The following is a 17639-nucleotide window of genomic DNA, read 5'->3' as shown; positions in this document are numbered from 1 at the left end:
GTTTCTTTGTGACCGTGACATCATCTATTGTCTTCCGTATTAATGTTTCAGAAACATGCTGTTTTTCGTTTGGAGTATTTCGATGGATTTACGATTATGGTACTAGTAGTTCTGTAGTAGCCACGACAAAACACTTTGAAACTTCCAACTTTCCATCACATCCAAAACTTTTCTACACACATAAACTTTCAACTTTCCCCAAACTTCTAACTTTTTTTAGGAACTAAACATAGCCCAGGTTAGATTCATATTGAAATCAGAACCAAGCCTGCCAAATTCACTTAGCATTAAAATTTCAGATTTACTATGCAAACACTTGGAAGCTGTGCTGTAACAATCGTTCGTGTTTCTGCAAAACCGTGTGCAAATTCACATAAAACTGCTCGAATTCATATTCCATTGTGATGGGTGTGAATTTCAACGCTGCTAATATTTGACTTTTGACAAGTTGCCATCCTGTGGCGGGAAAAACAAGCTTAAAAAGAAAAAACAAACTCAAACAACATTTGCCTACCGGACCCACATGTCAGCTTCCAAGTAGCCCAATCCGTTGGCTCCCTGACAGGTCGGACCCACTTGTCATCTGCCCCAATTCGGTTCAACTACCCGCAGGAGTCGGTCTCCCCGCCCTCCTCGCATCGCATCCTCCGCCGCCGCCGCCGCCATCACCCTCCTCTCCGCCGCATTAGCAGTAGAATCCTAAGCCATAATGGCAACCTCCGCCGCCGCCGCCGCGAGCACCTTGCCTTACCTCGTCGCCGCCGCCTCCTCCTCCGCGGCGGCGCGCCGCCGCGGGGCCCACCGGATCCGGGCGTCGTCGGCGGCGGCGGAGGTGGAGGGGGCGATGGACGTGGTGTCGGAGGCGGAGCTGCGGGAGAAGGGGTTCATGGGGCTCCGGAAGACGAAGCTGGTGTGCACGGTGGGGCCCGCGTGCGTGGGGGCTTTGCCGGCGCTGGCGCGCGGCGGGATGGGCGTGGCGCGGGTCAACCTGTGCCACGGGGGCCGCGGCTGGCACCGCGCCGTGATGCGCGAGGTGCGGAGGCTCAACGAGGAGGAAGGCTTCTGCGTCTCCCTCATGGTCGACACCGAGGGGTCCCAGCTCCTCGTCGCCGACCACGGCGGCGCCGCCTCCGTCAAGGCCGAGGTGTGCTTTCTCCATTTTCTTGTCGATTTGGTTCCCGGCATTGACGTCCGGGGATTATTTCATATAATTGCGCAACAATGCCCCACACCTTCAAATGTGCATCCTAGAAACATCCAATTTGGTATTTTGGTTGTCCAAATTTGAAATAAAAACAATTGGTGTTTTCTTGGGAGTAATTTTGTCAAATTTGATTGAATTTGATCTAGCCGGTGACCAGATTTGAATCATAACATTCGGGTAGGATGTCCATTCATTTGGGATTGTTTTGCTAAATGACAATTGTTGTACAGAGACATTGTTATGACTTTCATTTAGCAGATGGCCCTTTGGCATTTGATTTATTTGTATGCATATTTTATACATCCTTTATATTGCAAAAGACTAAGATAAATTCAGTCTTAGTTAGATAGTATATTCCTTAATAAAAGGATAGCTGCTAGTGTATTTCTCGAAAGAAGGACAGTGGCTAGCCCTTTCAGCCTTTGTAATGCTAAAGCAGATAAGTCTTCACTTATGTTCCTCCATTATGCCGAAGAAGCTGAAGTAACTAGATTTTTTGCTAACAGCATTCTTAATAGGACATATTCATGGTTAAAAAGTTTTACGGACTTGGTACTACTAGAAGTACTAGATTATTATTTCGTGCTTATAGCTTAGGTTTCATTAGAGTATGGCACTGCAAGTAAAAAAAGATGAACTTTGGTCATCTCGATCTTTGTAATTTACGCCTTCAACCATTCATCAAGTTATTGTGTGAGGTAGCAAAATTTATCGAATTAGTCCTGATCTATTACCATACACTGTTTGAGTTTTGGTTAGTATCTACTCTTCATTGATACTATCATTTATCTGTAATTGTCTCAGCATCTCAATATCATTGTGAACATATTTTTGTTACTCTCTTTCACACAAATCATTCCATTGTTTCCTTGTTTCCATTAAATATTGCAGGATGGCTCTGAATGGCTATTTACAAGTAAAAGAACCGATGAATCTCATCCATTCACAATGCATGTTAACTTTGATAAGTTTTCTGAAGGTCTGAAGATTTGCATGGCTTTTGCTGGTTTTCCATAACAGGAATTTAAATGTTCTTTTCACAAATTACATACCATTTACAGACATTCTAGTTGGTGATGAGCTTGTAATTGATGGAGGAATGGCAACATTTGAAGTTATTGAGAAGGTCGGAAATGATTTGCGCTGTAAGTGCACAGACCCAGGTTTGCTTCTTCCTCGAGCCAAACTGTCATTCTGGAGGAATGGAAAATTAGTTGAAAGGAACTTTGGGCTTCCTACATTGTCAGCAAAGGTTAACTTAAAATGCAGTACTTTATTATTGCTATTTGTTCGCTTTCAATGTAGTGTCGCTTTGTTTTTTCCTGAAAAAAACAGCATGTTTTCACTTATTCATGAAGTATTTCTATTAATTGAATTATTGCATTTATACTGTTTCCTTAAAGTTGCCCATTTTTTTTGTTTTTTCCCCTGAAGACTGCAACAATTTTTTTGGCTTATTCATGAAGTATTTCTGTTAATTGAATTAATACATTTGTACTGTTTCCATGTGACAGTTCTTAAGAAGTGATAGAATTTCTGGATATTTCCATTTCATAAATTGTTCTCTCATAGCATGCTTGCTGCGTGCATATATTATCTTGTAGGATTGGGCTGACATTGAATTTGGGATAGCTGAAGGAGTTGATTGCATCGCTCTTTCATTTGTAAAAGATGCTAATGACATCAAGTATCTCAAGACTTACCTCTCCAGAAAATCATTAGAGTGAGCAGACAACTGACATATAAAGTCCTTTTATAGTTTGCTAAACTGAATTTTCTTTGCATTATTGTAAAATGGTGTACAATTATTTGTTTCACAGGATTGTTGCGTAATATATATGTGTCAATTTATTATTATTATAGATGTCTATGTGCTAAAGGAGAGTCCTAGAAAATTCTGGAGCTGCTGCAGTTAAGCTTATAAATCAATGCATCACATTGTCTTATCTAGAAATGCAAACCTGGTAGAAGTGCAGAACGAAAGAAAATCGATGCTATTATTTCACAGCAGAGCATATTAAGTCAATTGTTTGGAAGTATTCAGCTGCAATACAGAACCACAGAACTAACTTGTGTTACTGATGTATTTATGCCAAAGTTACCACCCTATTCAGTTTAGGATTTGCAGTTATGTTACTGTTGGATAGATCTTTATGCAACTGCTAGCTAGTTGCTGTACTAATACAATCTTGCTGTATACCAGACACATCAAAATATTCGCGAAGGTTGAGAGTCTTGAATCACTCAAGAACCTTAAAGACATCATAGAGGCATCTGATGGAGTTATGGTAGCACGTGGTGATCTTGGAGTTCAGATTCCTTTAGAACAAATCCCAGCCATCCAAGAGGCAATTGTTGATCTTTGTCGACGGTTGAACAAGCCAGTGATAGTTGCCTCTCAGCTTCTTGAATCAATGGTTGAGTATCCAACACCAACTCGTGCAGAGGTAATCTATTTTTTTAAGGAAATAAAGTTGATATAACCACGATGTACGGATAATACATTTCAAAAAGAAATTTTAATTCCATCTACCTAACCTTTTTGTGCTTCTCCTTGATGACCTGGCATTATCTTTCTGAAGGTAGCAGACGTTTCTGAAGCAGTACGGCAATATGCTGATGCCGTAATGTTATCGGCAGAGTCAGCTATAGGTGCATATCCCCAGAAAGCTCTAGCAGTCCTCCGTGCTGCTAGTGAGAGGATGGAATCATGGAGCCGTGAGGAAAACATGCAGAAACTTCTTCCACAACATCAGCTTGCAATAGCTTTGCCTGATAGGATCTCAGAGCAAATTTGCACCAGTGCTGCAGAAATGGGTATTTTTCTAATTTTCTTGTTTATACATCCTTTCCAGATATCCACTACCTTTTTCTTTCGATAAGCAAATATATATTACCTTTTTATAATATCATCTGATATTCGCTCATGGTTACTCTCCCTGCAGCAAACAACCTTGCGGTGGATGCCATCTTTGTTTACACAAAGTATGGTCACATGGCGTCGCTTCTTTCGCGCAACCGGCCCAACCCTCCCATTTTTGCTTTCACTGATAATGCCAACTCAAGAAAGAGCATGAACCTCTACTGGGGAGTAATTCCACTTCAGCTACCACTGTCAAATAACATGGAAGATAACTTCAATCAAACCATCAAGCTTATGAAGTCGAAGGGTTCAGTGAAATCTGGAGACACAGTCTTGGTCGTCGCCGACTCTGATCTGAACCGACCCCGTGCTGCTACCTCAGTTTTCCAATCCATTCAAGTTCGAATAGTGGACTAGGTTAGTCATTGCTGAGCTAGTTGCTAGCAGCTGCAGATCTGGATGGATATTTACAAATTATACGATGATTCTTGAAATTGTTCTGATGCGAACTTCTTGTGGTATTTGGATTAGGGGTCTTCATCTGCAATAAGTATCGAATGAAAGTGTTGCTTGTGCGCACCTGGTATTAGTTTGTATACATTCCAATCATGAATCATCTCCCCTTTTTCATACTAAAAGGCTTCAAAAATAATTCTATGTTCAAATGTTAGCGTTATGTGCAGAATCTAAAATGTACGACGTTCTAAACTGTGGCCCACTATGTCTATATCCAAGCCACCATGTAATCATACAATTTTGATTCTGATACCTTTGAGTCGTTCTGATAACATACGAAGTGTATGAGTTCATGGGTATTGGCATTGCAAGCATAATGCCGAAGAGCCCTAATTTAAGAACAATACATACAAAAATTTAAAGAAAAGCTTTCGTATCTCAGTTGGTTAGAGCACCCGTTTGGTAAGCGGGAGGTCTTGAAGTTCGACTCTCAACGAAAGCATAATTTATTTGCCCATTTGATTTTTTATGAAATTTTTGCCACGATTTTGTTTGAGTTTGTGCTAAGGGAAGCAATTAAATAACCATGGGTTTGAGACGATTTACTTGAAGTATATATAACCACGATTTCATTCGAGTTTGTGTAAGGAAATCAAATAACCAGGATTTTCTTGAGTTTGTCTTTAGGAAAGCATATAACTAATTAACCACAATTTCGTTTGAGTTGTGTGTTAAGGAAAGAAATAACCACGATTTTCAAACGCTGCGCGCGCCACACATGCATGCCTGCAAGATAAATTTGTGCACTTGTGCAGTGAAATCTATTAGTACTATTCACTGTATAATTGGTAAGAAACAGCTAGCCTACCATAATCTGCAGAAGCTTGCTACAACGCCGTTTCGTCTATGTTCATTTTAAGTTAAAGTAGAAAAAGCCGTTCCTCTTTAAAGAAAGCAGTAAAACTGTGGAACATATACTACATTCGTTTTATAATATATGACGTTATATATTGAAAACGAAGGGATTATTATTATCATCATCATCATCATCATCATCATCATCATCATCATCATCATCATCCTCCTCCTATCAATTCCTTTTCAATCATTTTGTATGGTTTTTATGGTCATGCCTCATACTTGTCTTCATTAATTTGCAGAAATGAGCTTATCCATGCTTGAATGCATCTCCCCATTTTCGTTATATGGATGTGAACATTACAACCTAATATCGCTATGTCCATGGACGTAGAACAACTAGAGGAAAGTTCAAGAGTGAGTTGGTGTGCCTACATCAATTAATGGAGGAGCACGCAGCAAAATGATTCCTACGTACCCCCGATCCACAAGGATAGGCAATCATATCTTCATTGACTCAATCGGACTTATAGGTTGATTCTTAAAGCATCATGGATTAAAGCGGATATAGCACAAGAAAGATCATCGGGGAAGGAGGACAACACCTACGATAGGAGGTCTAGGATTGGAAGCCAAATTGAGCTTGTGCCTGTTAGAGATCGAGTTGTAAGGATCCTAACCATTGTAATATGAGTAATTTTACACTCCTTGAGGAGATAGTGGGAGATAACATATTTTCTAATGTAAAATTTGGTACCTCTTGGTACCTCCAATACTAAGAGGTATGGAAATTTACACTAATTATTTTTTACCTCTTTGTGTCTCTCAAGGACTACAAAATTTCTCTTGTAATGTTACATCTAGAAGTGATATATGCTAAGCTTCCAATACTTTTGTGCTTGTAGTCTAGAGAGCTTATTAGAATAGTCAACGACGTAGGGCATGCGCTTGGACTTAAGAGAGGAGGAGAGCAAACAGAGAGCACTCCGTAATATGCTAGAGGTAAATTGTCAAACTATTTTACAATTCAAACTTTGCCAAACATGCTCTAACATCACTTTGCATTAATTCATTATTGTGGAATGGCATGTAGAAGATGTTGCAAAATGGCGGCTCGCCTTGGATGTCATTTAGGTGGAGTATATGTTTTTATCCCTTGCCACCTCTATGAAAATCCCTTAATTGATATGTCCAAGTGTAGCTAGAACATCCCTATCGAGCTCAAGACACCAAGAAGGCGATGCTTCTTCATCTCATACCCGGAAAGGCCACGGCTCCAAGTGATGACGATGATGAAGAGGAGAAGGACAACGGCAAGGATTACATCGTATATTGTGCTGACGAGATTGGGCCATCTCAACTTGACAATGCACCTCAGCCATCTCAACCTACTCAACAATACAACACTTGTTGTAACCAATCGATAAAACTTAATACATTGCAAATTATTAGACTTCCCTTCACATTCTCAAAAGTAAGTCCTTACAATATGTAGGTACACTCTTTGGATGGATGTTATTCGACATCAACATAAAAAGTGAAGACATGTTTTTACAAATTGTGTTGCAATGTACGTTGATTACTAATTGCTTGTGATGGACTACGTGTTGTAATATCATGCAATGTGAAAGACTATGTTTCTATTTGTATCGACTATATGTTATGGTAATGGATATGTTATGAATTGCTATGGTCAACAATATCCCATGTGTATAATTGGGATATGGTAATTTTTTATGAGATGTGCTATATTGTTATATCTGTTGTGCTTACACAAATATGTATAAATGCATGTGGTTCATGCCAAATTTTACTGTCAAGTTGTTCTAGGAATAATATCTTCCTAACAAAAAAAAAATTCCAGGTGTTGCCAGGCTTGGCACCAGCCTCACCATGTGCCTACTTCCACACCTTGGCACCAGAGGCCGCTTGAGGCAGGAGGGGAGGTCGCCAGTAGGGGTGAGAATTCGGTCAGACCAAACCAATAGTTTGTTTTTTTTTTCAAAAGTTTATTTATCTAGAAAGGATAAATGATTGGTTCCTAGAAAATGTCAAGGCTGAGTGTTTTTGAGTCAGTTAGAACCGAACTAAACAAACTATCAGAGACCACGTCAAAAGGCAAATCATAAAACACGATAGTTTACATTGGATTTAGAGATCTAGAATAGATATGAGAGACAACATACAAGCACCAAATCCAAAAACAAATCACCGAATCACCATAGTTTTTACAATGGAAAGAGAGAACAGATCTAAGAGCAATTAGACATGCATGGGAGAGACATGATGTTGCCACCTAAGGATAGCAGCTGGGATCCACCACCAGCCTCTCCTGACTCCATCGCTCGAGCCATCACTGCTGGTCCCTCCATCCTCGACATCGGTTGTGACGAGCAGACAGGGTCGCCCGGAGGGAAGGTCGGAGCGGCGGATCAAAGGAGGAGGAATGGAAATCAAGGAGGCGGAGGAGGAGGCGAGCCACTGGGCGACTGCTGCTTGCAGCCTCATAGGGGCGTAGGTTGGCAGGATGGTGGCGACGTTTTATGTGTGGTGGGAAGTGGATGCCAAGTGGGAGAGGACAGGAGGGGAGGGGAGGGGAGCTAACCAAATATTTTGGTTTTGGTCAATTTGGTTTCGGTTTATTATGCCTACCCCTAGGCACCAGGGCCTTGGCTGAGATGCCGGTTGGGGGGGGGGGGTCGGTGCCAGCCTCCTTGGCGTCGAGCTGCAACACCTCGACGTAAGCTTCATTGGCATTGAGCCCTAGCCACCGCATCAACCAACTAGGCATGGGTGCCACGAAAAGGGCCAACGGGGGGAGGGGGTAGAGGGTCGGCATCGAGCCATTGGACCTCGGCGCCAAAAAAGGGTTCGTTCCTAAAATAAAATTTTCAGGGTCTATTTATGAAATAAGTATTCAAAAGGGCCAAAATGTAAAGATTTTAGGCTTGTGAGCACTCGTCTTTATGTCATGTACTCTAGTAAGTAATAGTGTACATGTATAGGCTTTTAATGTTGATATTTTTCTATCCATATATGAATCAAAGGTTTTATGAAATCGAAATCGATTCTTTCTTAGATATATAGATAGATGGATGGATCTATCTTTCTATTCAGATATCTTTTGCAATTATTCCTAAATCCTTGATTTGGCCAGGAAATAAAGCACTGCTTTGGCCCTAGGAAGCGAAGGGAATGAGCTCGGCTGCTTCTCCTCCACGCTTCTTTATTTCTCCGTGCCCCTTCTGCATGCACTTCACGCGCCATTGGCCCTTTGCTCTCTTCTTGTTTCTTCATTGGAGTGTTCGGATGGACTTCGCTGTTCTTTCCCAATGAAAATGGAAAGGGTTGTATCACATCGAGGTGTCAATCCGTTTTCCGCCCCAAATGAGATGGGGAATTAGTCACCTTTGTCCCTTCATCTTTATGAAAGGAATCAAGGCCCAACCAGGCTCGCGTTGTTCCAGTAGCGCCTCAGTATACTATCGTGCACAGTAACTAGGAGTCCTATTACACCTAAGGCCAACTTCCATTCACCAAACCCAGGTTCATCTCGTGTAGTGATTGTGGACTCGTACAAGGATATGGAGTCGACGGTTGATGTATCAGACTCGACCCTGTCTTTCGTAGCATGCATTCCCATCCGTGTTGCAACTGATTTGGTAAGCTACGTGTCCGGTGCAAGGAAAATTGCCTTCGGTCTTCCAACCTTACTCATGGCAACCTTCTGGCCGCTCAACAACCTATAATGCTAGTCACTACTCCCACTGGGGCTAGGAAGTAAGCCCCACAACCCAAAGCGGCGAAGAACAAATAGAATTTGCTACAAAAGCCTGCTAACGGGGTATTCCCGTATATGAGAACATTGTAATTGAGAAGGTTATAGCCAAAATAGGATTCGGAATTGATAAGTATTGTGTTCCTTTAAGATGTACAATTAATTAAGTTCTGTCAGGCATCCACAGTTTCTCCATGTATAATCAAATTTTGGAGGGTTTGGTTCCTAAGGAAATAATTCTTATATGATCATTTGGAACAAAGGAATGGTTTCCCCAAATTCCTTATTAGTATTGTCTCAAATCATAGGAATTTTGAGGACTCTCAACATGAGGTTCTACCATACTAGGTAAAATTCCTTTGTATCTATATATATCTCTTCTGATTTTTGTGTTTTTCATGTGCTCCATCTTTCTGTAGTTTTTTTTTAAAGTTTTTATCTATAGGATTGGAGATGACAAGGCACTCGTGACTCCTACGTTTTCCATATTCGCATGTTTTGAAAATCCGTCATTCCAATGACCAAACAAAGGAGCCCTAATTGTTTGTTTTCCAACTTCTAGCTTGAATTTTCTAATTTTGATTAGGTTACTTATTATTCTGCAGGGAAATGTCCATTTAATGCGCAATTGTTAACGTGTTTTCACTTTCAGTTATTTCGGTCGTATCAGTACGTGAACATATTGACATATTACTAGCTACAGATTGAACAAGTGAATGTTCATTATATTGTACAAACATCTTAACAAGTCTTAATAATTATATATTTATTATTTCACTGGTACTCTGCTAGTACCCAGCCTTCTCACCTCTCAGATCCAACAGCCTATATATGTGCTACAGCAAACATCATGAGAGCATCTTCAGTGCCCAGTACTACCTAACATAAAGTACACTACTGCAGCTTCAAGAGACTTCGCTATATACATGAGCTGATAATTTGGCCGGATATATACATCATTGAGTATGTTGCTGGATTAAATTCCATTAATTATCCAAAAAAATAGCTGACAGTAGCTTATGGAGATACTCCTATGAAGCAGAGATTTAATTAATTTCCGTCTCTGCAGTGAAAATTAATTCAGAGGTACATATATATACGTAGTTATACATCACTAACATACAAAGGGCCATCATTGCCATTTCATATATAACCGACATCGCAATATTGGTTTTTAATCCAGCAGCAGGGCAATCGACTGTGATAGTATCACTGCCACGAATATGCAGTGCAGCACTGTATATTCTGTGCACTCGTGCAGTACTTGAGCCCTGGAGATGCTATTATGTATGGATCTTGGGTTAGATTCTGATCCTACTGTATATTATATATATGTATATATTTAAATGGTTCTTTCCACAAATTTCGTTAGTTCCAACACACATCGACCGTGCAGTAAACAATATATTAAAGCAAATTTAATAATATAATCAACTACTAGCTTCAAAATTGGAACATCATCAATAGCTGACCTAGGGCCTGTTTGGTAGGGCTCCAACTCCTAAATCCTAGCTCCAAACTCCAACTCCAGTGGGAGCTAGCTCCTGTTGGAGCTAGAGATACTCCTGAAAGCGTTTGGCAAGCCTGCTCAGCTCCAGAAATTCTGAAAGAGATGATAAGGGGGAGATAGACAATACTACCCTTATTGTTTTCTTGTTTATTTGACGTAGGATTAATAACAGTTATTTCTCCTTAATATTTGAACACTAATATGGAAGGTTAAAATTTAATTAAAATAAAATTGATAAAGTTCTAGTTGGTGCATGACATATATGTAATAATACAAATGTTTAGAAATAATAACCGGTAGCATTGTCATCTAAACATAGACCAAAAGAGTAGAACAGCCATCATCCTGCAATAGACCAAAAGAGTAGAAAAGCCATCATCCTGCGATACGGCCGGCTAGGTCATCACGAAATGCATCCATGGATACATCACTTTGACCCTCGGTAGATGTATCCGATGCATCTTGAGAAATGACATATCTCCTAAATCTAGATGGAATGGTAGGCACATAATCCGGATTCCTTTCAAACCTATGAAAATGCCTATCCGGAGCATTATGGTCACGAATAAAATTATGCAATGCCATTGTTGCCGCCACAACCATTTTTTGTTTCCACAATGGGAAGCTAGGCATTTTGAGGAGAACTCGCCACTTCATCTTCCATACACCAAAGCATCTCTCAATTATAGTGCGCACGCTACAGTGTAAGAAATTGAATTTTTCCTTCACTCCACTTGGTGCTGAACCTCTTCGAAATTCCGGGACATGGTACCTTTGTCCCTTATATGGTGCCAAGTACCCAGGACGATTTGGATAGCCGGCATCGACAAGATAATATTTTCCTAGTATACGAATAAACAGAAACATATCAATTTAGAATGTGCAAAGATATAAAAGAAATATATAACAAGTGGTAGTTACCTTGGGGAGGATGGGGAAAGATATCTATATCGGTTCTCAATGCATTAAATAGCACGGTTGTGTCATGCATCGAGCCAGGTTGTCCAATAGATGCATAGGTAAATCTCATATCATGGTCACAAATAGCCATCACATTCTGAGTGGTTGATTTTGATCTACCAATATATCTAATCTTATCATCATCTGGAACAACTGCAAGGATATGAGTACCATCAACCGCCCCAATACAATCTTTGAAGTGTGGCCACATACGACGATCCTTCCTAATTCTCTCATGGACATTAGAAAAGTTTGGATCCTTTGGACGAACAATATCACGTCCCAACTCCACAACAGCAAACAATACTTCTTCAATTTTTCTTGATATTGTCTCACCAGAATGCTTGAAACAGTTTTGTGCCCTTTGGTTTGATGAACCATCACCTAGAATGTACAAAAAAATTGCAAGTGCCTCCATTGTATGCATGTGCACAGTAGGTGCCAACTTATATTTATCAACCAAAAGATCATGTAATGCAAGAAAGGTGTTGCCATTCATGCGAAGCATCCTATAGCATTCACCTGGTGTGGCCAAAGTTTCTTGCACCCATCCCATTCCACTAAGTCTTGATGTCCTAGGCGCAGCCTTATTCATGTAGAGAGAGTGATAACTCTCTGCCATTCTTCGAGTTGAAGAAATATTGCTTGTCACAGTTTCAAACAATTGCATGGCAAGCAAATCACAATCATATTCTTCATCTGATGAACCATCTTCACTCTCACTTGACATCTACAAAGGGAGACATACAAAATCAATTAGAATAGTACTGCATATCTACAATTAATCGAACAGTACTGCATGCCATACATATGAAAATAATCCAAGAGATATATATCTGAAAATAATTCAATAATAGTGCATGACATATATATGAAAATAATCCAACAAGATTACATGACATAGGTCTGAAAATAGTAGTTCAGAACCCATACAACAAGGTGATACAATCCAATAATAGTTCAGAACTGAAAATCAAATAACCCATACAAACATGTCTCTTCAGTAGATAGTTCTGAAATTAAATGACAACTAAATTAAAGTGATACATTTCATGGCCACATTGCATTCATCTAATTTCCATACTTCACATCATACTTCTTCTTAAGCCATGCAAAGCGTCCTGCAGGAGTGCGCAATGAATTAACAAACATCTCTCTTTGATCCTTCTTGATGAAAATTTCAGTTGCAATGAAGTGTTCATTTGTCCCTTCAACAGCACCACACTCCTCCACCAAGGTCATAACATCCTTTATAGAACAACCCGGTGGATCCTCTCTTATTTTAGTGAATGATTGAATGGATGATAAAGTTTGTGCAGAGAGCTCGTTACTCTTTGACATCTCCTCCACCATCTTTTGGGATCCACTCTTTGTTTTTTTCAGCTTATCCACCTTCGAGCTATCTCCTCTCTTTCTCTTTGCGCTTGGTTCATCTTCATCCGTCTCATCGTCAATCTCATTGACATCGGCAATTTGAATAGTGCCATTAGTGGTGGCTGATGGTATGGTGCCTTGCCCTAAAGACCAATGGTCGGCACCGGTATTGCGAATGTCTTCAAACATCTTCTCAAGTAACTCCTCATTTTGCAAGCCGGCCTTTCTAAATTTGAGGCAGCCTGCTATATCCTACATGACATGACATTATAAAAATAAGTTAATACACAATTTTGGTTCGCATTTGCATAATTTAACACCGTACGACAAAAACTTACTTCTTTAAGTTGTTTCCAACGTGCTGCTGTAGCTGTGACGGTTTGCCTTGCGTCATCCCATCCCAAACCTGTTTGAGATTTCAACTTCTTCCAACAATTGTACTCAATCCTAAGTTTATCCCATTTGTTCTTAATTTGAAGCCTAGTGTACCTCAGCCCTGTCTTTGAGGCAAATTGCTCAATGACTTCGTCATACCCAGAATTGGATAAATGGGTATTTGGACGATTACCCGCAACTACTTGATCAGCAAAAATCTCACACACAACTCTAGTGTTGTAGTCATTCCAATCAGCATAGTCAATTGGCATTTTAACACTCTTCGATGGCACATTTTCAGCCATGCCTGCCATCCACTCACACCATAGTTTCAAAGTTTAGATAAAGGTTCAGAATGCACTACTATAATTTCACATTGTGTGTTCATGCAGGGTTATAATACATTTATACACCTATGTATCAATCTGAAATCAAGTTATACATTATCCTCTCAAGCATATACATCAATCTAAAATCAAGTTATACGTTATCCTCTCACACTGCAAGAGAAATAGAGAACATAACATCAATCTGAAATCAAGTTACACATAGTACTCTGCATATTTTTACAGCACGCATCTTTGCAGATTTTTACAGACCATAGCAAGAAAACTCAGGGCCTCCTCATGGACCACTACCCGTTAGATCTACAACTCCATGTGACACAAGATTGAGCAAATATCAAGCAATCATCCACCCAAAAAATTAAATCCACTCCACAAAAATCATGCTGTCATCCGAAGGAAAGATTTGGGGGGATTTCTAGGGTTTTACAGATTTGATACCTTGTGGTGCTGGGGGATAGGGACCGGCTTCCTCGAGCTTCCGCCGCCGTGCGCTGCCGCTGTGAGCCTCCGCCGTCGTGCGCCGCCACCGTGCGTTGTCGCCCTCGTCTGCAACAAGGTCCGCCGGAGGTCAAGAGAGGGGGAAGAGACAATGGGGGAGGAAAGAAAAGAGGGGAAAGGAGAGGGGATTTGAGAGCGCACCTGCTCACCGCTGCCACCGGTTCGTCGCCGTCGCTGGTGTGCCTCAGGCAGATGCGCTGCGCCGCCGCCTCCTTTTTTTTCGCAAGCGAGACTCGCTGGTGCGGCGGACTGAGGGGATGCGATACAGGCAAGGGGAGGGGGAGGGGTGGAGGGAGTAGTTCGATGGCATTTGCGGGTAATTTTTCTTAAACTTCAGTGGTACTTCTAAAATTTGGTTGGAGTTAGAGTTAGGGAGCGGGGGGAATGCCGCTCCGCGCCGCTAGTACATTTTTTCAGAGCGATCCGCCTACTCCGCTCCATTTTTTTTGTGGAGCTGGACTGTTTGGTTGGACTCTAGTTGGATCTGAGATGAATCTGGGAGTTGGAGCTGCACCAAACAGGGCCCTAATTGCCAACTCATTAGTTGTAGATATATACTGCGTCATTAATATTTAATTCACCAATTTCTCTCATATAGATTATTAGAGCTCGTGTTACATCTAGCTACAAATATATAGTCTGTTTTTCTTCTCTCTCCTTCACATATGCACAAATATGATATGCCAATGTATACAACCTGCTTGTGTTACTATACTACACCCGCTCTTAGGAAGTACTACCTCCCTCTTAAAAGACTGTAGTTTTGCACTATTTATATTCAACGTTTGGCTGTCCGTATTATTTAAAATTTTTTTATGATTAGTATTTTAATTGTTACTCCCTCCGTCCTAAAATATAAGCACTTTTAGCTATGAATCTAGACAACTGTGTGTCTAGATTCATAGCCAAAAGTTGTTATATTTTGGGATAGATGTAGTATTATGTGATAAATATAAATAGTAGTTTATATGTGACTATTTTTTAAATTTTATAATAAATTTCTTAAATAAGATGAATGGTCAAACGCTGAACACAAAAATTCACAACTACCTACTTAAAATGAAATGGAGGTATATATATTACTACTAATAAGGGAGACATGGCACGTGTGGTTTTAGCATGGAATCTGATGCATCTCCCAAAAGGTGGTAAATGTGGAGGGCCATGCATTGCCTGCGGGAGCAGCATCCATCAATCATACTACGTACTAGTTTTGTAGGTTTAGTACTGATGCACCATGCACAAACATGGCCAAGGACCCGACCCCTGTAGTAGCACGTTTCTCTGTAACTCCACCACGACGGTCGTTGGGTCCTAGCTAGCTTTTCTGAACGACATGGACTAGTGTTATTTTCTTCTCTCTCTCTCTCTCTAGCTCTCATTTTTTTGGGAGGAGATTAAAGGCAGATGGATTAATTAGCTGAAATTACGTACATAGAGTTACAATACATTCTTCACTGTATATATGAACGAGAGGATATTAATTGGCAAGCTGCTCATCTATCCATGCTGGAGAGCTTGTAAACCCTACTAATTAATTACATTACATTGATCCCTCTTAACCTTCTGAAATTCTCACCTCAGAGGATCGAGATCAGTTATATCATCTTGTTCTACGTTTTCCAAAACTAGGATTTCGGAGATGCATGTTGGCATTTTGTATCCTAATAAATCATTTAAGTACTAAAAATTTCAGCAAAATCTATAATCTTTCAAAGCAATTCATCCTTTTTATCTCATCACTAATGTGTCTCAGAAACCAGCTTGAACTAGCCCACCACTATAGTATGTGGTGATGTCCGCCATAGCTACCAAAAACATGAGAACCTCAGCTTTCTTGGCTTCTCTCACCCTCTGCGCACAAAGGACGAGGCATTTATTATATAAAAAACCCATCGCTTGTATGTTAAAACATACATCCTATCTAACATTAGCTATGGTAAAGTAAGGCATAGAAATACAAAATACTTCCCGACAACTTGTAGCCAATGTATTTCTTGTAAGAACTGATACACACAACACTAATCGACTACATGTTATTTCAGAGATCCATTCTTTAATATGGTGTAGCTTTATCGTGATCTGCATGTCTTTCACGATCTAGGATTTAAGAGAAGCATATTAGGACAACAACATTTTATATCCTAACGAATCATTTATATTATTGGAAAAGTTAGATAAATCTATACATTTTGAAAGCAAGCTAGTTATGCTCGGCATCACTTAAATAATGTGTCTCAGAAACCCACGCTGGAATTGATCCACTAGAATAGTGTGCAATGACCACCATTGTTAACCAAGGACACGAGCGTACCCTAGCTTTCTAGGCCTCCCTCTCCATATGAGCAGGAAGGCTGGGATGACAAGACCTTTATTACACTATAAGTTCTAGAGTTATGCATGTGCGTACGTATGACACTAGTTGCAACATATGAAACACTTATATCAATATTAGTAATGCATACAAACAATTTAAAATTAGTGCTTCATTATAACATGTAGCGAATTGAATTGTCTTGCAAGAACTAAGTGGTTGTTTTGCAAGGCTCAAACTCCTAAATCTAACTGTAGGAGTGAAGGCGAACCCTGCTCCACTCTTCTAGTTCTTTCTAGATCAACTTAGCTCAGTCCACTCCAATGGACTATGTAAGCAATTGGTCTATGGAGAGAGAGAGAGAGAGAGAGCATATTTTCTTATTTATTTTTACACATGGATTAAAAAAAAGACTAATATGTGAAAGTGCAACTAGGGATTCTAGTCATAGGTCACCTGTGAAAATTATTTTTTATAGGTGCCTCCCTTATGAGGCCGAACATAAAACTCAGACCATTTTTACAGGCAAACTTCTCAAAGATCCGCTTGTGAAAATCATATTTCCCAAACCCTCGCTTCCTCTCTCCTCTCCCCTCAGACCCCTCTTCAATCACGTTCTCTCTCCCCTCAAACCCCCCCTCTCCCTCTATTAACCAGGTTTGCAGGCGGCGAAAGATAGGTGGCGGCAACATCTGTGGGGAGGGATGGACCCTTCCTCTCTCTCCCTTACCATGCTCACAGGAGGCGGTGGCAATGGCAAAGTGGAGATGCGGTGGTGTTGGAGGATGCGGATGCGCCATCACGGCACTTGGAAGAAGTGGATCTACCAGCGGCTTGGTTGGGAACTCCTTCCCTTCTTCCTTTGCAACCACTGTGACACCGATCGACAAGCTTTGCTGAGGCGGATTCATCGGCAACAACCTTGGAAACACCGGATCTATCTGTTGTGGGCTGCGGAGTGGAGGTCGGCGGCAAAGGTGCTCAATGAAGGTGATGATGGTAGTAGGCAGATCCAGGCGAGGCGAGGTCATTAATGGCGTCGGCGGATGGATCCAAATGAGGCAAGGGTCATCCAAGACAATGAAGCTGGGGGAGCCCTGTA

At 40.7% G+C, this 17639-nt stretch overlaps 2 protein-coding genes, 1 long non-coding RNA gene and 1 other non-coding gene across 4 annotated transcripts; 2 read left to right on the top strand and 2 right to left on the bottom strand.

The window, feature by feature from the left end:
- Nucleotides 1–563: 563 nt before the first annotated feature.
- On the top strand, nucleotides 564–4646 carry LOC4333694 (plastidial pyruvate kinase 1, chloroplastic). Its single transcript, XM_015777781.3, has 7 exons — nucleotides 564–1144; nucleotides 2096–2183; nucleotides 2266–2456; nucleotides 2809–2927; nucleotides 3408–3651; nucleotides 3787–4021; nucleotides 4150–4646. Exons 1-7 carry the CDS (start codon nucleotides 710–712, stop codon nucleotides 4482–4484), a joined length of 1647 nt encoding a protein of 548 aa, XP_015633267.1. The 5' UTR covers nucleotides 564–709; the 3' UTR covers nucleotides 4485–4646.
- A 304-nt stretch (nucleotides 4647–4950) lies between these two features.
- TRNAT-GGU (transfer RNA threonine (anticodon GGU)) lies at nucleotides 4951–5025 on the top strand. The gene has a single exon. It is a non-coding gene; the product is annotated as a tRNA-Thr (tRNA).
- A 5846-nt stretch (nucleotides 5026–10871) lies between these two features.
- Nucleotides 10872–14499, bottom strand: LOC107280495 (uncharacterized). The gene is made up of 4 exons (XM_066308378.1): nucleotides 14365–14499; nucleotides 14164–14271; nucleotides 11591–12359; nucleotides 10872–11511 (listed from the first exon to the last, which is right to left on the bottom strand). The coding sequence occupies exons 3-4, from the start codon at nucleotides 12357–12359 to the stop codon at nucleotides 11045–11047; spliced, it is 1236 nt and encodes a 411-aa protein (XP_066164475.1). The 5' UTR covers nucleotides 14164–14271; nucleotides 14365–14499; the 3' UTR covers nucleotides 10872–11044.
- On the bottom strand, nucleotides 12467–13685 carry LOC136355598 (uncharacterized). Its single transcript, XR_010739895.1, has 2 exons — nucleotides 13342–13685; nucleotides 12467–13255 (listed from the first exon to the last, which is right to left on the bottom strand). It is a non-coding gene; the product is annotated as an uncharacterized lncRNA (long non-coding RNA).
- Nucleotides 14500–17639: the final 3140 nt, after the last annotated feature.

This window comes from Oryza sativa, chromosome 3, assembly GCF_034140825.1.
Source record: "Oryza sativa Japonica Group chromosome 3, ASM3414082v1".
Taxonomy (NCBI): Eukaryota; Viridiplantae; Streptophyta; class Magnoliopsida; order Poales; family Poaceae; genus Oryza; species Oryza sativa.
The sequence above is the reverse complement of the archived record's forward strand: the minus strand, read 5'-3'. Positions and strand labels throughout refer to the sequence as shown.

Bases quoted from the DNA above. Each gene is read 5' to 3' on its own strand.
- LOC4333694 (XM_015777781.3), top strand. From the start codon at position 710: ATGGCAACCTCCGCCGCCGCCGCCGCGAGCACCTTGCCTTACCTCGTC. The intron at 2,184-2,265 runs GTCTGAAGATTT...TACCATTTACAG, and splicing joins CTTTGATAAGTTTTCTGAAG to ACATTCTAGTTGGTGATGAG. The intron at 3,652-3,786 runs GTAATCTATTTT...ATCTTTCTGAAG, and splicing joins CAACACCAACTCGTGCAGAG to GTAGCAGACGTTTCTGAAGC.
- LOC107280495 (XM_066308378.1), bottom strand. From the start codon at position 12,359: ATGTCAAGTGAGAGTGAAGATGGTTCATCAGATGAAGAATATGATTGT. The intron at 11,512-11,590 runs GTAACTACCACT...TTCGTATACTAG, and splicing joins CTTTCCCCATCCTCCCCAAG to GAAAATATTATCTTGTCGAT.